At 33.6% G+C, this 23,870-nt stretch overlaps 1 protein-coding gene across 5 annotated transcripts in view; it reads left to right on the top strand.

The window, feature by feature from the left end:
* SNX13 (sorting nexin 13) overlaps positions 1 to 23,870 on the top strand; it is a 161,999-nt gene that overhangs the window by 87,755 nt on the left and 50,374 nt on the right. For all 5 annotated transcript variants that reach the window (XM_023512416.1, XM_023512419.1, XM_003788482.3 and 2 more), the window contains 6 exons: positions 9,401 to 9,539; positions 9,894 to 9,982; positions 13,308 to 13,407; positions 20,671 to 20,864; positions 22,896 to 23,000; positions 23,609 to 23,741. In XM_023512416.1, coding sequence (XP_023368184.1) covers positions 9,401 to 9,539; positions 9,894 to 9,982; positions 13,308 to 13,407; positions 20,671 to 20,864; positions 22,896 to 23,000; positions 23,609 to 23,741 — 760 coding nt within the window. The remainder of the gene's footprint in view (positions 1 to 9,400; positions 9,540 to 9,893; positions 9,983 to 13,307; positions 13,408 to 20,670; positions 20,865 to 22,895; positions 23,001 to 23,608; positions 23,742 to 23,870) is intronic.

Genomic DNA, 23,870 nt, shown 5'->3' with positions numbered 1-23,870 from the left:
TGGGACTACCCGCACTGGCCATAAAGCCTGGCTATTTTTACAGATGGGGTTTTGCTGTTGCTCAGGCTGATCTTGAACTCCTGAGCTCAAGTAGGATTACAGGCATGAGCCACCATACCAGCCCATGATTCCCCTTAGTTGGGACATGCAAAGTAGTCAGATTCTTAGAACTAGAAAGAAAAATGTTGATTGCCAGGGATTGGGAGGAAAGGACAAAGAGGTTGGTAGTTCATTGGACATTCAGTTTCAGTTTTGCAAGATAAATAAGTTCCAGAGGTTTGTTAAGCAACAGTGTTTTTATAATTTGTAATACCGTGCTGTATATTTAAAAATTTTAAGATGGCAAATTTTATGTTACGCATTTTGATCACAGTAAAAAAAAGGAATTACCAAATAGTCTTCCAAAGTTGTGTTATAATTTTGCATTTCCATTAGCAGTGTTTGAGAGTTCCGATTTTTCCACATTTTGCTTAACATTTAGCATTGTTGGCCTTTTAGATTTTAACTTCTCTAGTGAATGTGAATTGATATTTTGTTGTGTTTAAAATTGCAGTTGCTTAATTACTGATGATACTGAACATATTTTCATGTGATTATGAGCCTCTTAAATTATTTTCTTAAATGCCCATTTTTTATTGATATGTTCAGTGCTTTATTGATATGTGCAAATGCTGAGATGTTCTTTGACAGATACATCTATTGCAGATTTCCCCTGCTAGGTTGTGGCTTGATTGTTTTCCTCATTTAATGGTATATCCATGAAAACATCTAAATTTTGATGATGTCTTGTTTCCAGATTTTTCTTTTAATAATATTATTTTTTGTAATTTCTCTAAGAAATCTTTGTTTACCTGAAAATTGTGTTTACCTTTATATTTTGTTCCATGATTCATTTTGATTTTTTGTTGTGTGGAATATTTTTGGAGTTTAAGTTTACTTTTTCCCTATATAGATATCTACATATTCTAGCACTATTTGTTAAGAAGACCTGCCTTTTTCATAAGGATAATTTCCCTGGTACCTTCATAAAAAATCAGTTGACCATAGTAATGAGTTTGAGTCTAATTTTGGACTCTTATTTTCCATTGATCTCTTTGTGTACTCACATGCAAATACCATTCTGTATTAATTTAGTTTTATAGTAAATTTTGAAATTAGTATGAGTCTTCTATATTTGTTCTTTTTCCTGATTGTTTGGATTATTCAACTCCTTAGCCTTTTCATATAAATCTGATAAACTTTTGAATTTCTACTAAAAACTTACTATAATTTTGATTGTGAATACATTGGATCTATAGATGAATTGGGGAAGAACTGCCTTCAACATTTTGTCTTCTGATCTAGGAACATGACATAACTCTTTTATTAAAAGGTCTTTTAGAATTTCAACATTGTTTTGTAGTTTTTAGTGTATAAGTCTGGCAGATCTTTCTTAAAAATTTCAAAAGTATTTGATATTTTTGAGCTGTATTATAAATGTGTTTAAATTTTTTATTTTGCTGTTATTTGCTACTAATGTTGAAATTGATTTGTTGATATTTTGTATTTGCAACCTTAGTGAGTTTATTAGCTCTAATAGTTTTTAATAGTTAAAATCTCTAGCGATGACAGTTTCTCTGTTCTTCCCTTTAAATTGTTCTCTTTTAAACAGCATATAATTAAGTCTTGGCATTTTATCCAGCCTGATAATTATTTTAGTTCATTTAAAATTTAATATTTTTACTGTTATGGTTCTATGTACTATTTTGCTCTTGTTTTCTTAAAAAAATTTTTTTTGTGTGTGTGTGTTGTACTTCAGTCTCCTTCCTCCTTTTCTTTTGGGTTAATTTAATAATTTTTAGTACAGACATACCTCAGAGATAACCATGATAAGGGTTTGGTTCCAAATCACTTTAGTACAGTGAGTGACACAAAAGTTTTTGGTTTTCCAGTGCATATAAAAGTTGTGTTTATACTATATTGTACTGTAAGTTCACAGTATCATTATGTCGAAAGAAAAAGGAACATACTTTAATTAAAAAACTTTTTTGCTGAAAAATGCTAACAATTATCTGAGCCTTCTGTGCACTGTAATCTCTTTGCTGGTGGAGGATCTTTTCTGGAGGATGATGGAGCAGGATGGTGGTTGCTGAAGGTTAAGGTGGCCATGAAAATTTCTGAAAATAAGAAAACAATGAAGTTTGCTCTATCAGTTGACTCTTTCTTTCATGAAAGATCTCTCTGTAGCATGAGGTGCTGTTAAATAGCATTTGACCCACAATAAAACTTCTTTCAAAATTGGAATCATGTCTCTCCAGCTCTGCTATTGCTTTATCAACTAAGCTCATAGAATAATCTAAATTCTTTGTTATCATTTCAGCAGTGTTCACAGCATCTTTACCAGGAGGAGTATGTTTTATCTGAAAAAAAGCACTTGTCTTTCTTCATTTATAAGAATGAACTCATCTGTTCAAGTTTGATCATGAGATTGTACCAATTCAGTCACATTTTCAGCCTCCTCTTCTTTTTTTATTGAAACATAATAATTATACATATTTATGGTGTAAGTGTAGTATTTGTATACTAGTGTAATGATAAAACCAGATTTGTTGAGTTACCCGTTACCTCAAACATTTGTCATTTCTTTGTAATGGGACTGTGCCAAACCTTCTATTCCAGCTATTTTAAAATATGCAATAATTTATTGTTAACTGTAGTAACCCTACTATACTGAATATTGGGACTTACTCCTTTTAACTATATCTTTGTATCTATTAACCAACTCTTTTTTTTTTTTTTTTGCAGTTTTTGCCTGGGGCTGGGTTTGAACCTGCCACCTCCGGCATATGGGCCGGCGCCCTACTCCTTTGAGCCACAGGCGCCGCCCCTGCTTTTACTATATTACTGAAGTTTTAGTATGTTTTGTTTGAATATTTGTTTCCAGAAACTATTTCTTTCTTAATTTCTTTATTGACTCATTGGTCATTCAGAAGTGTTGTTTAATTTCCATGTATTTGTATTAGGTTATTAAGTATGAAATGTCTGATTTTCTTGTGTGCTAAATGTAACAGTTGGTATCACTGACATTTTGGCACTTCTTTTTTTTTTTTTTTTTTTTTTTAATTGTGAAGATACACCCTCATTCTTAAAAAACACATTTTGGTTTGTGATTATCTTTTAGAATGAATTATTTTTTTAAGAACAATTTTTGTGAAACCATGGATAAGTCAAAAATTTGTGTGATTTTTGAATGTGAATTCCATCATGGAATCAGTGTAGCCCAGACGGCTCAAAGTGTTAATGAAGTATTTAGAAAGGATGTGGCTAAGGAATACATCGTATGTTGATGGTTTGAGAAATTCTGTTCTGGTGATTTTAATCTTGAAAATGATCCATGCGGTGGCTTGGGACCAAGATGGATAATGATGAACTAGAAAGCTACAGTGGGAGTGAATCCACCTCAACCTGTGTGTGAGTAGCAGCAAGGTTTGACACTACTATTCCAATAATATTGAACCATTTGAAACAAATTGGTGAGGGTAAAGAAGCTGGGTAGATGGGTTCTCCATGCATGAAACGAGTGTCAGAAGAGAAATGATCTCAAAGCTTTCCTTTCTTTGCTGTCACAACATAAAGGTGAACCATTTCACCACCATATTGTTACAGGTGATGAGAATGGATTTTTTTTTTGGCAATCACAAGTATTCAGCACAATGATTGGATAAAGATAAAGTACTGAAACACCATACGTAACAATATTCATCAAGCAAAGCTAATACTATCTGTTTGGTGGTCAGCACCAATGTTATACACTCTAGCTTCATGAAACCTTGTCAGTCGATCACAGCAGATGTCTACTGAATCCAACCAGATGAAATGATGAGGATGCTTATGATTAAGCAGCCAAGATCGGTCAATAGAGATAAGCCAATCCTTTTGCAAGACAACGCTTGATCATATGTGGCACATACACTGTTCAAATTACAGAAGTTGGATTTGGAAACTCTCTGTCATCCACCACATTCCCCAGACCTTGCGCCAACTGACTACCACATCTTCCAGGCTTTGGACCATTTCTTGCAAGGAAAAATACTTAATTCTCCACAAGCTGTGGAAAACACCTAAAGCGATTTCATCACTACTCTCTCTGGGCTTCTTCCTATCAGTAGATGGCAAAACTGTGTTGATAGCTAGTCGCATACTTTAGTTAAAAGTACTACATCTTTGAGATGTAGTAAACTAAACTTTTGATTTGAATCGGACATTACAGATTTAATGACCTAATATATATTATGAAGTTTTTGTTATGGATTTCTAGTTTTATTCCATTGTATTCAGAAAAGATACTTGATACGATTTTAAATATTTTTAGTTTGTTGAGCCTTGTTTTATAGCCTATTCTGGAGAATACTCCATGGAAAATCTCCATTATCCTGGAGGATAACGTGTTCTCTGTAGCTGTTAGATAAACTCTTCTGTACATGTCTGTTAAATCCATTTGGCCCAAAGCACAGTTTTAATCTATGTTTCTTTTTTGATTTCTGAATGGATAATTTGTTCATTCCTGAAAGTGGGGTATTGAAGCCCCCTAGTATTATTGTATTGCAGTCTGTTTCTCCTTTCAGATCTATTAATATTTGATTTATGTATTTGGGTGTTCTGTGTTGTGTACATAATATTCGCAGTTGTTATATACTCTTGCTAAATTGTTTCACTTATTGTTATATAGGGTGTCCATAAAGTCCATGTGTGATTTAAAAATAAGCAGACAATTAAGCAGACAATTAAAATAGTTCTTTATTTTAAATTGCCCACAGACTCTTTTAACAGTTTTTTATTTGAAGTCCTTTTTATCTGATATAAATATGTCTACTCCTGCCCTTTGTTTTCTACTTTAATGGAATATCTTTTTCCATAACTTCGCTTTCAGTCTACTGTGTATCATTATAGATAAGTCTAGTTTCTTACAGGCACCATGTAGTTGGGTTCTGTGTTCTTTTTAACCTATTACTTCATGTCTTTTAATTAGAGGATTTAGTCCATTTACATTCAATATTATTGATAGGTAAGATCTTCTGCTGTCTTGTTACTTTTTTTTTTTTTTTTGGTAACTCCTCACTTCCTTTCTTCTTTTCTTACTGCTTTCCTTTGTGATTAAGTGATTTTTCTCTAGTAGTTTTTAATTCTTTTCATTTTTAGTTTAATGGTTATTAATTTTTACTTCGTGGTTAACGTAAGGCTTACAAAAAATACCTTATAGTTAAAAAACATTTATTTTAGAATGATGATAACTTAACTTTGATTGCAAAGAAAAGGAAGAAAAATTAAAAATCTCTACATTCTGTCCCACCCTTTTCATTTTTTTGTTGTCTCAATATATGTCTTTTTATTGTTTAGGATCCACTTCCAATTCTCCTTTTCTTGCTATTTCACTACATCTGCAGGGTCTTCCTCAGCCGAAGACTTGAACCTCTCTAAAGTCTTCCATAAGAGTTGAAATCGACTTTTTCCAAACTTTTATGCATGTTGATATTTTGACTTCCCCTACGAATCACCTCTTCATCCCTCTATGCCTTATGGAATTGGAGAGAGTGAGGGTCTTGTTTTGTCTGCATTAGGTTTTGGCTAAAAAAATGTGGCTGCTTTGGTTTTTTATCCAGATCACTCTAACTTTCTCCATACCAGCAATGGGCTTTTTCACTTTTCTTATCATTCATGTATTCAGTGGAATAGCACTTTTAATTTCCTTCAAGGCCCCTTTTTCTTTGCAGTCAAAGTTTGGCTAACTTTTGAGACAAGATGCTTAGCTTTCAGTCTTTCTCAGCTTTTGACGTGCCTTACTTGGTAACCTTAATCATTTCTAGATTTTGATTTAAAGTGAGAGATATGTGACTCTTATTTTGCTTGATCACTTAGAGGCCCTTGTAGGGTTAGTATTTAGCCTAATTTCAATATTGTTGTACCTCAGTGAATAGGGAGGTCTGAGGAGAAGGAAGGAGAGTAATGAGTGTGATGGCTAGTTGCTTTAACATTCAAAATGCATACAACATTTATAAGTTAATTACCATCTTATGTGGGTATGGTTTGTGGTTCCCTAAAACAATTACATTAGTAATGTCAGAGATATCATTTTTCTGCCTTTTGGCTAAGATCAAGTGTACTAATATCAAAGATCACAGATTTCTTTTTTTTTTTTTTTTGTTACAGAGCCTCAAGCTATCCCCCTGAGTAGAGTGCCATGGCATCACGCTCACAGCAACCTCCAACTCCTGGGCTCAAGCAAGTCTCCTGCCTCAGCCTCCCAAGTAGCTGGGACTACAGGCGCCCGCCACAACGCCTGGCCATTTTTTGGTTGCAACCGTCATTGTTGTTTGGCGGGTCCGGGCTGGGGATTCGAACCCGCCACCTTAGGTGTATGTGGCTGGCGCCTTAGCCGCTTGAGCCACAGGCGCCGAGCCAGATCACAGATTTCCATAAAAGATATAATAATAAAGAAAAAGTTAGCAGTATTGCAAGAATTACCAAAATGTGACATAAGAGGCATACGTGAGCACATGCTATTGGAAAAGTGGTGCTGGTAGAGGCTTGCTCGTTGTAGGGTTGTTACAGACCTTCAATTTGTAAAACCTTGGTATCTACGCATTGCAATAAAGAGATACACAATAATATAAGGTGTGATTTCAACATTTTAAGTACTCAAATAACTACCCATTCCTTAGAAATACTGCTGTTACTATTTCAGTGGTTGCTCTAGCAATTAGAATGTCCTTCTTTAAATTAATCATATTTTTAGAGCCAGTACTTTATCACCTCACATAAAATCTGAAAAACATTCACCAGGATCATTTGATCATTTTAATTGACCTCCAATCCTTTTTTTGTCAGCATGTTTTACATTGCATGCCTAATTTATCCTACAGTGCAACATTAAAACAGTCAGTTGTTTTTAAAGAAACTAAGAACAGAAAAAAATACTTTGCTCACTAATCCAAAAACCATTTTTAGTTTTCCTTTTTTTTGTAGATTCATATTTTCGTTTGTTGTCATTTCTCTTCATTCTGAAGAATTTCCTTTAGGATTCTGTGTATTATCAATTTGCTGGCAACACATTCTCTAAGCTTTCAAAGCTCTAAAAATACCTTTAATTTAGTACAAAGTTTGAAGGATATTTTCATTGATTGTGGAATTCTGGGTTGATAATTTTTTCTTTTACTACTTTTTTAAATGTTTCATTGTCTTCCTACCTTCATTGTGTATAATAGGAAGTCAGCTTCCACGTTATCATTCCTTCTATGTAATACGTCTTTTTTCATAATTCTTTATTTTTATAATCTTCACTTCTGTGACATTTTGTTAATTATAGGCAGTATCTCATGTCTGCTACTTTTTCACATCTTCCTCTTGGTGCGTTGCTTAGTGTAAATTTTGTTGTCAGTTGTATTTATTATTCCTTCTGTAATATCCTTTAGTCCTTATGTCTTTCATTTTATGATTTGCTAGGTGATACCACATCCCTGGTTAAATTCAGCATGCTACTTTCTCCATTTTTTTCCTTAAGTAGCTAAATGTGGCTGTAGAAAAAGGTAAAGCTACACCGATCTCATTTGAAATTCATGAACACTAATCTCAAGTGTGCCTTTACTCTTGCCTTGCAGTACTCATTATATGTTGTGTTCTATTTTCTGCCCCACTTTTCTGAACAGATCTTTTATACTTTCTCTAATTTGACCTAATGCCTTTTTTTCACTCCTTGACTCTTAGCTTATGATGGTACTTAATACCTTACTGGAAAAATTTAGGTAATAGAGAACTTTAATAATGTCCTGTTATCTCATGGATTCATCACTTGTATCTATGCACATATATTCTATATTTTCTCCTGTTATTGTGAATGAAATATCCATGCATGTAACTAAAGCAGCTCCTTTACTTGTGTAGTGTAACTCATCTCTTCTAGGCAGTTCCATCTTAACTGCTTTGGCAGTTTTCTGCTTTCTCTTTTGTATCACCAATTTTTCACCTTCTATAAGATCATTCTCATTAGCATACAGTGGTGCTGTTCTTTCTCATATTTTAAAAACAAAACAAGTCTTTGATTTTGCTGTTCCTTTTAGGCAGCATGCTATTTTCTCTCTTTTTATAGTAAAACTTGATGACAAGGTTAGTTATACTGGCAACCCATTTTTTCCTTCTTTTTCTTGTAACTCTTTGATAACATTTTCTAGGTTAAGGAGGATGATCTTTAAAAAGTGTTAAATTTTATGGTCAGTTCTTCAATTCTTTTTTTTTTTTTTTTTTTAACGTATGTGAAACACTTGACACAGGTTATTTTCCTTGCTAAAACACTTCTTTTCCTGGCTTGTTTAGTACACCACCCTTTCTTGACTTTCTTTTTCCTACATTTTTGGCTTTTCTTTTCTGCTGTTCTCAGTATCTATTGTTGGGTCTCTTCTCTTTTTAATCTATAATCATTCTTAGTGATTTCATTGACTTCCATGGTTTTAAATGTCATCTGTATGTCACTAGCTTTAAAATGCATATGTCTGTCTAGTCTTCCTTCTGGAATCTTGTCCTTCGTATCCAAAAGCATATTTAATGTGTCCATTTGGATTTTTAATGGGATCTCACACTTAAGATGGTCAAACTGAGCTCGTGATCTTTGCTTCCCTGCAAAAAACTAAAACCAAACTAAACAAAATCTCTGCTATATTCTCCATCTTATTAAAATGACTCTGTTGACCCAGTTGTGAGGCCAACAATAGGTATAGTTTTTATTCTTTATTTCTCACTCCTATCTGATTTGTCAGCAAATTCTTTCGGCACTGTCAGTACAAAATACTTCTTACCACAAAATATTTTCCAAAGCACTTCTTACCACACCTCCACTGCTACCAACCTGCTTCCAGGCACTCTGTCATCCTTTATCTGTGTTACTAACTGAGGTTTCTTCTATTTTTGACTTTGTCTTTATTCTGGTTTATATAGCAGCACAGTGATTCTGTTTATTCAGATCAGGGAGTTTTACTCTATTGTTTTAAACCTTGTAATGTTTGATTTTCCTAACGGTAAAAGCCAAAACTCTTACTATACTACAGACTTTGCCTTTCATTGCTGCTGACCTTATCTTCTGCTCCTCATCTCTTTGGTTTAGTTCCAGCCATTGTGATTTTTTTTTGCTTTAATCATTTTGAGCAGGCCCCTGTACTTTTTCAGCATTCTATATATTTTACTTAGGTTATTTTGTTTACACTCTATGACCCATCAGAATGTAAGCGCCATGAGTCCAGGACTTTTATTTTTCTTTTTGTTATAAGCACTGGGCATGTAGCAAATGGTGCCTGATGCATAATAGGCACTCACGATTCAGTGTTCCTCTTAATAAATAAGTTCCTCATCTTCCTGTTATTAATTTTCTTTTCAGATCCGTGATTCTAATTGCAACTATGAGGCCTTTATGAACATTATTAAATTGAGTGACAATGTTGGAGAGCTAGAAGCAGTCAGAGATAAGGCAGCAGAAGAATTACAGTATCTTAGATCTCTAGATACAGCTGGTGACGGTGAGCAATTCAGTACAAATGTGTGCTCTTTAAGGGATGATTTACATCAAAACTTGGATTAACCTTAATGTCACTTTCTGCTCTTAATTGTTTTCACCGTAACTAATCTTTCCTTGTTATATTAACATATTCTTCAAGTCAAAGCATTATTTTCAGAATGTGGGACTGTGATTATTGCAATTACCCACAAAGATAATTGCCATGGTTTAATTTTAATTAAATAATTTCACTATATGATTTCAGATGGCTTTTATTGAATAAAATAATTGTCCTGTTGTGTATTTTGTTATAGTCAGTGCATGTTTATTCACAAATTATTACTCTATGGCTCATAATCAATTTATTTGCCTTTAGATATCAACACTATCAAAAATCAAATAAATAGCTTACTATTTGTAAAGAAAGTATGTGACTCAAGAATACAGCGGTTGCAGTCAGGCAAAGTAAGTAAAGTACTTCTAAATTAACATTTAGTTATAAGAACTGTATAGTGATTAAATTGCCTAGTAAATGACAAGAAGGAGGATGTTTACTAGTGCAGCACTTTACGATAGGACTTTCAGAAAAGTTTTTCCTTACACAACATACTATGATATATGTACTTGTTAAAACAATTCAAAGGGATTAAAATACTGCCTGAAAAATGCTAAAGTAATTACAGATTTTATTTTATTCCTTGATTTATTTATTGATTTACTCACATATTATTCAAAATTTAACATTTCTTGAATTTTTTAAATTGGGCACCATTTTACACAGGCCAAATAGACAAACTTTTCATGGAACTTACATTTTTGTTACTGAGTCAAAAAATAAATTAGTGAGCAAACTGATATACAGTATCAGGTGGTGATATCGCCCATGGAAAAAAATAAGTAAAGCAGAGTTGGGTATAGAGAATGTCTTAGACTGGTGATGTATAAAAATATCTATATATCTATGTATATTTAATGTATGTACTTATATATGTATATGTTATTAAAAATGTGAGATGAAGTCTTGCTGTATTACCCAGGCTTGTTCCAAACTGCTGAGCTCAAGTGATCCTACCCCCTCAGCTGCCTGGTAATTGGGACTACAGGTTTACAGCACTCCGGTTGGCTTTTTTTGGGTCTTTTAGATAGATCCCAAGAGGGATCTAAAAGAAGTTTCATGACTTTTGAGCATAAAGTATCTGAAAATTGGAGTTAGTCTTGTGTTTTGTCTTTGTCTTTGAATAATCTTTTCTTCCCTAGTGAGAGCAAGTGCTAGAACCCTGAGATAGAAACATGCGTGGTGAGTTAGAGGAGGTCAGTGTGTTATGTGATAAATGAGGGATTGTGCTAGAAATTAAGTTATAGAAGAACCTGCAAGTTAGATTATATATGGTCTTACTAACTGTAGTTAAGATATTTGTTTTATTCAAATCGTAATGGAAATCAGTTGGAGATTTCCCACACAAGTAAGGTGACCCGACTTAACTCCAAGGTTGGTGACCTGACATAAAATGATCATTTTGACCCTTGTGAAGAATAGACTATGGTGGGATGGTGGGGATGAGAATGGAAACTAACAGATCATTTGTAAAACTGCTGCTTTAAACCAGGAAAGAGATGTCTGTAGAGGTTGTGAGAAGTGATTAGGGCAGTGTTTTTCAACCTTTATCACAGCACACTTGAACCTGAAGTTAAACTTTTGTGACACCCTTAAATTATGTTGATTAAAAAAAATGAATATACTTACTGTGCTTTGAACATCTTTTGAAAATAATTTAATTAATGGTCTTGAAAAATTTTCATTGCAAACCTAGGATCCTCTCACGGCATGACACACTGGTTAAAAATCACTGCATTAGAGACTGCATATAGTGTTAACAAAATTTAATGGACTCCATATGGGGTGAGAAAGAAAGAAAGGACTTAGGGATGATCCCAAGGTTTTTTAGCTTGAGCAACTGCATGAAGGGTGATGCTATTTACTAAAATGTGTAAAACTGAGAGAAGAGAAAGTTTGGAAGAGAATCAAGTTTTTTTTTTTAATTTATTTATATAGATTGAATTAGTACCGCCATGTATATCACACATCCTTATTTTCTTTTGTTTTTTTTTGCAGTTTTTGGCTGGGGCTGGGTTTGAACCCTCCATCTCCAGCATATGGGGCCAGCGCCCTACTCCTTTGAGCCACAGGCACCACAAGAGAATCAAGTTTTGAATGTCTTAATTTGAGATATGTGTTTGACATTCAAAGTAGTAATCTTGAGTTCAAGGGAAAGTTTAATGATAGAAATAAACTTTGTGACAGCTTAGAATTATTATATGTTTATTTAATGTTGAGGGACTGGATAAAATTATTTAAAAGAGTTAGTATAGGTGAGACGATATCAGAGACTTGATTTCAAAGGCACTTCGATGAATAGACTAAAGACAAGGTAGAGAATCCAGCTAAAGAAACCAAGAGTGAGCAGCTGGTGAGTTTGAAGGAAAACCTGGGTGTCTGATATCCTGGAAGCCAAATGTTAAAAGGGAGAGATCTTGGGTTTCCTACCATGGGGATTCTTGGTTAACTGATGAAACTGTTTTGTTGGAGCAGTGTAGAAAAAGCCTGATGAAGTCAGTCCAAGGAGGAAATGGAAGGAGATGAATTAGAAACAGTGATAATTACCCTTTAGAAGAGTTTTACTGTAAAGGACAACAGAGATTTAGTACTTTAAAGCAGGAAAAAAACTTTGTTTAGTACCTTTAGTTTTTAGTGTAGTCACTCTTTTTTGCTCTGGTTTTCTTTTTCAAAGGGAATTGCTGATTACAGTGATAGATTTTTTTTTTTTTTAATGTTTTCAAATTCTCTTCCTTTTCCTTTTTGTACCACTTAGGCTTAATTAGTGTTTGCCCCTGAATAAGGGAGTTTATTTAATTTATAGTAAACCTACCAAATTTTCTTTTTTAAATAAAGGGTTGTGGAATATGGATTTGGGAATATGGAGAAGCTTGTGAAAATAAATAGTTCACAGAAACAACAAGGGTTTTATGGGAAAGGGCAGCAGAATTTGAAAACACAGACTCATATTTGTAAGCTCTGTGATTTTGGCAACCTTTTTGATTTTCATTTTCTTTATTGGTTTAGTAGGATTGGTTGATACATACCTAGTTGGTAGCTAAGCAGATTAAATGAAGTAATATGTGGAATGTAGCTAGCATGATACCTGATATAGGACCCAAGTTTTTCTTTTTTTTTTTTTTATATATGTAGATCGTTACCTTGCCTTATGACTTTGAAAAGTATGTATAACTCATTGTTTGGATAGTCTGAAAAGAAATACTTTTTCTCTAACAATTATAGAGTTTTTATTATGTTAGGAGCAAAACTGCTCTTTGGGAATATTTTGTGGTTTTTCAGTAAACAAGACTTTATATTTGAAAGTGTTACTGTGTTTATTTTTAGGCATGAAAAACATTTTTAACATCCCCTTCCCACTTTAGGTTGAAATGTTCATTTATATTTGGTGTACGTAAAGGTAGATAACAACTGAAATTCAGTGATTTGGATTTTTTATATTAAAATAAATGAATGCTTAATATATTTTTAATATATATTTGGTAGAAAACTCTTAAAATAACTGTAAGTTTATTCACTGAAAGAGGATTTTATTGGGAAGCACCATGCAGAGAAGGGGAAAACGTTATTTACATTCCATTTTAATTTAATGTAGGATTTTATTTCTTATATTTTAAAGACCTTTAAGCTAATGAGTGATTAGATAACATGTTAACCTATATTCACTTTTGTCTGTAGGAAATAAATACTGTGAAACTGGCAGCAAACTTTGGGAAACTTTGCACAGTCCCCCTGGACAGCATTCTTGTAGACAATGTTGCACTACAATTTTTTATGGGTAGGTAAATCCATTTTATTTAAATAATATAGCCATTGAAATTCTTTTCCTAATATTTTTATGATAGTAAAATACACATAGCATAAAATTTAGCATCTCAGCCATTTTTAAGTGTACAATTCAGTGATATTAAATACATTCATGATGTTGTACAGCCATCACCACATTAATCACCATAACTCCTTTTGTCTTGCAGTGCTGAAACTCTGTACCCATTAAACATTAACTGCCCATTTACCCTATTCCAACCCCTAGCAGTCACTATTCTACTTTCTGTCTCTGTGATTTTGACTATGCTTAAGTATCTCATATAAATTGATTTGTACAGTATTTGTCTTTTTGTAACTGACTGACTTCACTTGCTATAATATTCTCAAGGTTCATCCATGTTATAGTATAGGTCAGAATTCTTTTCTTTCTTTTTTTTTTTTTACCCTTTAACATTCCTCAGTTTATTTATTTATTTTTTTATTAAATGATAGCTGTATACATTAATGCAAACATGGGGTACAGTGTAGTGTTTTCATATACATTTTGAAATACTTTCATCAAGATGGTTCACATAAATTTCATGTCATTTGCATAGTCATTGTGTCAAAACATTTACATTCTAGTTCTAGAAAAGTTCACTTGTACCCTTGTTAGACAGAAATATAGGTGATCTTTCCAGTCACCCTCCCACCACCCAGCCACCCTTCTCCCCTCCCCTTCCTCACCCTCTCCCCATATTCTTGGGCTAGAATTAAGTTGTTTCTTTCATTTGAGAAGTATATATTAGTTTCATAGAAGGGCTGTGTACATTGGATACTTTTATTCTTTTCTTTCTTAAGGCTGAATAATATTGCATTGTTTATGTGTGTGTTTATACATTGGCTTATCTGTTGATCCATCAGTTGACATGGTTTTTTCCACTTTTTAGCTATTGTGAATAATGCTGCTATGAACTTGGGTATTTAAATATCTCTTTGAAGCCCTGCTTGTTCCAGTTCTTCTGGGTATATGTCCAGAAGTGTCAGGGTTAAATAATATGATATTCCATAATATTACTAATTTTTTGAGGACCTACCATACTGTTTTCTACAGCAACTGCCCTATTTTATATTCCCACAGTGTTCCATTTTCTCCACATTCTCCCAATACTGTTATTTTATATATACATATATATGTATATTTTTTACTTTTTAAACTTTCTGGGGTGGGGTAGTAGTGAACTCTTCTAATGGAAGTGAGATGGTATCTGATTGTAGTTGTAGTGTGTTATTTCTCTGATTAGTGATGACAACCACCATTTCATATATTTATTGGCCATTTGTGTATCTTCTTTGGAGATAAGTTTATGTATTGATTAAATTTGACTATTTTTGTTGGGTGTTTTGGTTGTTGAGTTTTAGTTCTCTAAGTATTAATCTCTAGTGTGTGATTAGGAAATATTTCATTCCATTCTGTGCGTTGCCTTTTTATGCTGTTGATAGTGTCTTTTGATGTACAAAATTTTTAAAGTTTTCATGAAGTCTACTTTTGTCTGTTTTCTTTTATTGCCTATGCTTTTTTAGTGTCACATTCAAGAAATCACTTCCCACTCCACTTTCTTGTGAAGCATTTTGCTTTATGTTTTCTTCTGAGAGTTTTATAGTTTTACATCATACATATACTTTTTAAATTTTTTGTGAGTTTTTTTTTTTTTTTGTACTTATATTTAGATGTTTGGTCCGTTTTGAGTTAATTTTTTATATATGGTGTGAGGTAAGGGTTCACTCTTTTGCATGCACATATCTAGTTTTCCTAGCATTGTTTGTTGAAAAGACCTGTTTTATTATTTGACCATACGTAGGAGGGTTTGTTTCTGGCCTCTATCTTATGTTTTATTTTGTTGGTCTCTGTATCTTTTGTTTTGATTACTGTGGCTTTGTAGTAAATTTTGAAATCAGAAACTTTGTAGTAAGTTGAGAAATCAACTTTGTTCCTCAAGATTGTTGTGGTAATTGGAAGTCCTTTATTGAGATTCCATATAACTTTCAGGGTAGTCTTTCCAATTTTTGCAAAAAATAACACTGGGATTTTGATAGGAATTACACCAAATGTGTAGCATACCTTGGGTAGTATAGACATCTTCACAGTATTAAATCTTCCAATCCATGAACATTGAGCTATGTTTCCATTTTATGTGTCTTATTTAATTTCTTTCAGCAGTGTAAGTTGACTTTGTATTCTGATACTTTGCTGTTACTCTAAAGTCTTTTAATAGAATCCTTAGAGTTTTATATTTATAAGATCGTTTCATCTGTGAATAGAGATAGATCATTTTACTTCTTCCTTCGCGATCAGGATGACCTGCATTTTCTTCCTCCCTCCCTCTGTCCCCTTTCTTCTTTCCTTCCTTCCTTCCCTTTCTTTCCTTTCATTTCTTTTTTTGCAATTGCTCTGCCTAGAACTTCCAGTACTATGTTGAATAGATTGGCAAAAGCAGCTATCCTTGTGCAGCACCTGTGGCTCAAAGGAGTAGAGTGCCGGCCCCATATACCAGAGGTGGTGGGTTCAAATCCGGCCTTGGCCAAAAAGTGCAAAAACAAACAAAAAATTTAATTCTTGTTCCCCATCTTAGAGGAAAAGAATTAAGTCTTTTACCATTGAGTATAATATTTAGTGGGTTTTTCATATACAGCTTTTATTATGTTGAGTTTCCTTGTGTTCTTAGTTTATTGAGTGTTTTTGTCATGAAAGTGTGTTGCAGATTGTGAAATGCATTTTGTGCATCTCAACTACAACTTGAACTTTACCTTAAAAATGAAAGCGATGTAACCTAAACATTTATACCCTCATATCAATCCGAAATTAAAAAAAAAAACAAGATATTTTATGGTGGTGGTCTTCATTCTGTTAGTGTGGTGTATTGATACTGATTGATTTTTATATATTAACCCATTATTGCATTGTAAGAATGCATCTCACTTAGGTAATGGTGTATAATTCTTTAAATAGGTTGCTGAATTTGGTTAACTAGTATTTTGTCGAGGGCATTTTACATCATTCATAAGCAATATTGGTCTGTAGTTTTCTTTCCTTATAGTAGTGTCTTTATCTGGCTTTGTTTTCAAGGTAATGGTGGCCTCATCCAATGACTTAGGAAGTCTTCTCTCCAATTTTTTGGAAAAGTTGAAAAGGATAGGTTTTACTTTTTCTTTAAATGTTTAGTAAAATCCACCAATGAAACTATCTAGGTTCGTGCCTTTTCTTTATTTGGAGGTTTTGGATTACTGATTTGATCTACTTATACATCTCCTTAGATGTTCTATTTCTTCATGATTTAGTCTTGGTAGGTTTTCTATTTCTAGGAATTTGTCCATTTCAACTATGATGTCCTATTTGTTGATGTAAAATTGTTCATAGTACTCTTTTGTGATACGTTTTATTTCTGTAGAATCTGTAGTAGTATCCCCAGTTTTGTTCTGATTTTAGTAATTTTGAGTCTTTTCTCTTTTTTCTTAGTCCTTCTAGCTAAATGTTTGTAAAGTTTGTTGCTCTTTTAAAGAACCAACATTTTCTTTATTGATTTTTCTCTGTTGTTTTGCTGTTCTCTAGTTTGTTTATATCTGCTCTAACCTTTATTTTTCCTTCCTTCTGCTAGCTTTGGGTTTAGTCTTTTTTAAAAATTCTTTGTGTTAATGGTTTGCTGTTGATTTGAGATCTTTTTTGCTGTGTCCTTGTAAGTTTTGGTATTATGTTTCTGTTTTCATTCGTCTTTTTCTATTTTCTAATTTCTCTTATGATTTCTTCTTTGATCCCTTGTCTATGTGAGAGTGTGTTGTTTAATTTCCATAAATTTGTGAATTTTCCAGTTGTACTTCTGTTACTGATTTCTAACTTTATCATATTGTATTTGGAAAAGATAATTTCTATGATATCCGTCCTTTTAAAATCAAATGAGACTTTGTGGCCCAACATGTGGTCTATTTTGAAAAATGTTCCAATAAACCAAGTAGATTTAACATTCATATAGAGAATGCTACCCAACAAGAGCACACACATTCTTCTCAAATGTACACTCTTCTGTTGTCATTGTACTAGTCTGTATATGTATGCTAGATCTACTTGGTTTATTGTATTAAATCCTCTATTTCCACACTTATATTCTGTCTGGTTGTTCTATACCTTAATGAGAGTTGGGCATTAAAGTCATCAACTATTATTGTGGAACTATCTTTTTCTCCTCAAATTTGTCAATTTTTGCTTCATATATTTTGATGATCTGTGCTGGGTACGTAATTGTTTTTAAAGGGTATGTCATTTTCTTCTTTTGAACTTTTTATTAATATCTAATGACCTTCTTTGTGTCTTAACTTTTTTGAAGTAAAGTCTATTTTGACTAATATTAGTATAACCTCCTCTGCTGGTTTGGTTACTAATTGCATGAGATATATTTTTCCATCCTTCCACTGTCTATGTATTTGTGTCTTTGTATATGAAGTAAGTCTCCTATAGGCAACATATATATTATGTTTTTTCATCCATTTTGACACACTCTTGTCTTGATTAGAGAGTTTAATCCATTTTTGTGTAATTATAAGAAGGGACTTAAATTATTTTGTTACTTGTTTTCTATATGCCTTATATCATTTTGGTCTGTCATTTCCTACATAGCAATCTTCTTTTGTGTTTTTAGTTGATTTTTTTTTTTTTAATTCAAGAGACAGGGTCTTGCTCTGTCACCTAGGTTAGAATGCAATGGCACAGCTGAGCATGGTGGCTTGCGCCTGTAATCCCAGTATTTGGGAGGTCAAGGTGGGTGGATTGCCTAAACTCACAAGTTTGAGACCAGCCAGAGCCAGAGCAAGATCTCGTCTCTAAAAATAGCCAGGCGTTGTGGTGGGCACTTGTAGTCTCAGCTACTTGGGAGGCTGAGGCAGGAGAATCACTTGAGTCCAGGAGTTTGAGATTGCTGTGAGTTATGATGCTACAGCACTCCACCAAGGGTGACAAAGTGAGACTCTGTCTTAAGAAAAAAAAAGCAATGGCACAATCATAGCTCACTGCGTTCTTACACTCTGCAGTTACTTTATAATTTTCTCATACATGCAATTGATTTTGAATGTCCTTTTTTTAAGGCCTGGCTCCTAATAGGAGAAAAAGATAAAAATGTACAGGGCAAGGGAGAAAGAATGCCAATCTTTTAAATTACCTGGAAGTGACTTCAGTAGGTAGGATATGGGCTTGGAACAATAGGGGCATGTGTCAAAAGGCTCCTGACTTGTCTGCACCTCTGTGATCAGAAGCAGCAGTATACTGTCAGAGCATAGATCTCAGGTACGTGCAGGGCAGGATGCTTTTTGCACATCCTGGCTAATGTGTGCTTCATGCAGGCTGATTCTTGAACATGCGTACAGCTGCTTGCCAGGGGTCTGAGGTGAGGGACTGGTAGCTGCAACTGTGCTAAGATCTGAAACTGACTGAAATTAACCACAGTTTACCTCCCAAGCCTTCCCCTAATGTGCTATGTCTTCAGTTCACGCCATAGTTCCAAATTACTTTAGACAGATTTCTGCAAGTGTAATTGTTGCTATTTACCCTGACCTCTACTTTGAAATTTTTAATAATTTTAAATATTGGGAACACACTCTTTAGGGCGTGCTTTCCTCTAAACACAATAATCAACACAGAAAAAGACTTCTGTGAACAAAGGTGGGATTTTTTCTTACATGCCAACAGGTAGTCACCAACTGCCATGCTCTAATTCAATTTCAGTACTATATACCCATTCCAATACTATCTACCTGAAATATCTACCCAAGATGCCCACCCCTTCCCCACCGTAGACACTAGTCTCAATCTCTGTAACTTCTGAATGACTGGCTTCAAATTGGGGTTCCCATGGTTTCCCTCTTTGGGTTTGATTAATTTGTTAGAGTGGCTTCTAAAGTTCAGGGAAATATTTACTTACATTATAAGTTTATTAAAAAGAATATCTTAAAGGATACAAATAAATAGCCAGAGAAGAGATACATAAGGCAGGGTCTGGAAAGGATCCTAAGTGCAGAAGCTTCTGTCTTTGTGGAATTGGGATGCTTTCCCCTCCCAGAATGTGAATGAATCTTATTCCCTTTCCTGTCCCCTCCACATGTTCTGCTCTGGAAGATCTCTGAACTAAGGTCTCTTAGGATTTTTGTGGGGGCTTCGTTACATAGTGATGATTGACAACTGTATAGAAATGTGACTGGGCAAAAAGCAAATCATTAAACCCAGCAAGGCCTATCTGTTAAATTCTTCCTGGCCTCTCTGTGTAACATTCCTTCCTCTAGGCTTTGAGGCAGGACCCTTTGTGTCCCACAGTTGAATAAGGGTTTTGTCTTGGGCAGATGAAAGGCAGACAAGGGCAGGTCAGATAGAGATACTATCTCCGGAGGCCTAAAGCACCCCAACATTAGAGTAAGGACATGAAACTCCATAGGAACCATGGATGAACATTTATAATATCATAACACTACAATTATTAAATAACTATAAAATAGTTAATATTTTGTACACCAATTTCAACTCTACCCTTTATTCTCTGAAATATTTACCCTTAGAAACCATGGAGGTAGAGATTTATTTTGTTTTAAAGGAAATGCCCATCATAACTAATATGTTTTTAAACTGCTTTTTAAATAAATCTGTAGACGATTCTAATATGAATTTAAATTCACTAAGAAAGTACTTTATTAGGAACACACAATGTATCAATTTTGTTCATGTGTACATGAGGGACTTTGTTTTTATACCATTTTAATATATGTAAATTTTTACTTATACATTATTTTATTGACATTACTTTTACCTAGAGGACAGTTTTAGCAGAAATCCCTAAATCTTTATTTTCATCATCAAAAGTATAAATACATGTTTTGTTTAAGAGCCATTCTTTTAATATATCTAGAAATATTTCTGTTATGAGTAGTAATCCTTATTGAAAACAAATGTTTAATGAACATTTACATTGAAAATGAAATAGTTTATTTCTGATGAGGTTTCATGTAGTAAATTTATTCACTAGAGATTTTATCATTAAAAATAGAATTAAGAAATTTTGAAGTATGGTCTTGTGTTTTTTACGCAACTTTAGTTTGACTTAACCAGTTTATATTGTAACTATTTTTTACCTGAGGGATTTGCTAAATGTGCTTTTAAATATTTGAAATTTTTATCCTTTTTATTTACTTGTTATACAGCTACACGAATCCAAAATGGTATGACATTAGTATCTCTGTTGTTATGAATTCTGTTTGGTAGATTACATGCAGCAAACTGGAGGTCAAGCACATCTTTTCTTCTGGATGACAGTGGAAGGATACCGGGTTACAGCTCAACAGCAGCTAGAGGTTTTATTTAGTCGTCAGAGAGATGGAAAACATCAAACCAATCAAACCAAAGGTCTTTTGAGAGCAGCTGCTGTTGGGATTTATGAGCAGTATTTGTCAGAAAAGGTAAGGATATATTTTAATTACTGCTTCCTTAATCTTCTTTAGCAAGATTATTAAGAATAATTTTTATAATGCTTGCTTATAATCTTTACACCAAGTACAACTACCTTGCAAACATTATCTCATTTAATCTTGTGTAATATAATTTTAATTCTTATTGTTTAAGAGAAGAGTCTGATCTTTAGGCAATCAAATTAATATGGCCATAGTCATGTAGATGCTAAATTACCTAGTTAAGATTCAAGGTCACACATACTTCAGATTCAAAGACTCTATAGTTTGAGAGTAATAGGATAGAAAATATAAATCGTGCAAAAGTAAACAAAGGAGAGCTGGAATGGGCTATACTAATATCAGACAAAAAAGAAAAGTAAAATTGTTATTAAAGGAAAAAAGAATGTTTTATAATGACAATAGGGTCAGTTGAACAGAGTGAAAGGCATTGATAAGCACAGGAAGTACATGGACCTAACAAAAAAGCCTTAAATACATGAAACAAAAATTTACATAATTGCCTGGGCACAGTGGCTCACTCCTATAATCCTAGCACTCTGGGAAACCAAGGCAGGTGGATTGCCTGAGCTTAGTCTGAGCCAGAGTGAGACCTTCTCTCCGAAAAAAAATAAAATAGCCAGGTGATGGTATAGGCATCTATAGTCCCAGCTACGTGGGAGGCTGAGGCAAGAGAATCACTTGAGCCCAAGAGTTTGAAGTTGCTATGAGCTGTGACGTCACAGCACTCTACTGAAGGTGACAAAGTGAGACTCTGTCTGGGGAAAAAAATAAATTTACAAAATTGAAGGGAAAAAGAGGCAACGCAGCAGTGATATTTAGAAACTTCAATTACCCACTCTCCATAATTGATAAAACAGATAAAAATTTACAGAATATATAGGACTTAACAAATACTCTTAATCAATTAGACCTAACACCTCTATGGGACATTTCCTCTAACAGTGACAAATTATGTATTATTTTCAATAACACATGGAACGTTGTCCAGGATGAGTTATATACAAAGCTATAAAATTGGTTTCTGTTTAAAAGTATTGCAGTCCTACAAAGTATTTTCTGTGATTGCAGTGGAATTAAATTAGAAATGAAAAGAAGGAAATTTGGGAAATAGACATATAATACTTTGTAAATAATAGGTTCCAAAAATCAAAGTCAGTTGGATACAAAAGTGATTAAGGAGAAGTACTTTAAATCACTTTCATTGGTGTTCCCATGTTTCTGGTTTATCTTTTTGAATGTTGTACTTTTTCATGTAAGTTATAAATTGAAATTAAAAATCTTGGTGAACAGAACAAGAAATAAAGGACATCATAAACTATAAGGGATCCCAGTGTTGCAATCTGGAACTTTGTATGATTATTCAACATATTATTCCAAGCATTTTTGAATGGTTTTTGCAGTGGACTCTTGGGTTAAAGTGAATCTTGACTCCACAGTCAAGATTGCTGAGCTAAAGAGGCTGACACTTTTATTAGTTGCTCCTTTTCAGATCTTTGCAGAAAACATTGTTATTCAGGATGGTCGCAAAGTGACTGTCCTAATTAACTCTTAAACTGTGTTTCCTATGTGTATATATCTTACAGAGATCATTTTTAATCCTTGGCATAATTTTAACCTAATATAGTACTCCATCTTATAGATGGAGTAAATGAGGCTTAGTGGGAGGTAGCTTGTTCAGCAGAAGTCAAGTCCATGTTTGTGGACCAATCTTCTGGGTACTAACCCTGTTTCAGCCTCCTTCTTCTTCTTCTTTTTTTTTTTTTTGCAGTTTTTGGCAGGGGCTGGGTTTGAACCCACCACCTCTGGCATATGGGGCCTACGCCCTACTCCTTTGAGCCACAGGTGCTGCCCCCTTTTTCAGCCTTCTTAACATCAAGGTATCATTTACAAACAAATGATTCTTATCTGCCATTTATTTTGAATAATGTGATTCCATTATTCTCCTACTATCAAATATTAACTTGTATTTAGAAATTACAAAAATCATTATTACTATTATTATGTCTTTTTCTCTTTTAGGCATCTCCAAGAGTTATTGTTGATGACTATTTAGTAGCAAAATTAGCAGATACTTTGAATCATGAAGATCCAACCCCTGAAATCTTTGATGACATTCAAAGGAAGGTATTATGTATAGCATTTATCATTTATTTTTTTTTTCTTGAAAAACAACATACATTTCTATATGCATATAATTAGTTTTTGTAAAAACGTTAATGAAAATTTAAAAGAAGTAGAGTGGTAACTAGGAAAGTAAGTCATGGCTTAGTACCTCTCAATTCCAAAAATGAAAGTCAGGGTTTTTTTGTTTATTCATTGACCAATGAGGAAAATCCTTAATTTGGGTTGTTTTCTTTGAATCTGACTATAGAACCAAATATTCTAGTCTTAGAATTTGATGAATTAATGATGTGTAAATAATAAAACTCTCTCTTATATGAAAATAATTTTCATATAAGCCTTGAGCTTTTCTTTACATATGCTTGTTCTTTAGAAAAAACGACTTCCTAGCCCATTCTTTATAACTGCTGTCCTGTGACTTATGTAGTAGTAGGGCCTTTTTCAGTATAACTTAGTTACTGGAGGAACTAGAAGTTATTAGGTGCTGCTAACATCTTGCAACTATGATACATTATGGGAAGACTTCAATGTAGCTTTTGGTGAAGTCTTACTTAGTGAAAATCACCACATACCTGCATTAATTATTGCATATCTTGATGTATTTCAACAAGGTATATGAATTGATGCTGCGGGACGAGAGATTTTATCCTTCCTTCCGACAGAATGCACTCTATGTACGCATGTTAGCTGAGCTGGACATGTTAAAAGATCCTAGTTTTAGAGGATCAGATGATGGGGATGGAGGTAAGGTTGCACACATTTTATGTATATATATTCCCGTATATATTCTGCTTACCAAAAAAAAAAAAAGACTTTTTACATAAGATAAAAAGTGTTCTTGAAGCCAAATATAAACTGTAATATATTGGGAGA

The sequence above is a fragment of the Otolemur garnettii genome, unplaced genomic scaffold (genome assembly GCF_000181295.1).
Source record: "Otolemur garnettii isolate 467f Iridium unplaced genomic scaffold, OtoGar3 scaffold00028, whole genome shotgun sequence".
NCBI classification, from domain to species: domain Eukaryota; kingdom Metazoa; phylum Chordata; class Mammalia; order Primates; family Galagidae; genus Otolemur; species Otolemur garnettii.
Note: the sequence above shows the minus strand (reverse complement) of the source record. Positions and strands in the feature narration are given on the sequence as shown.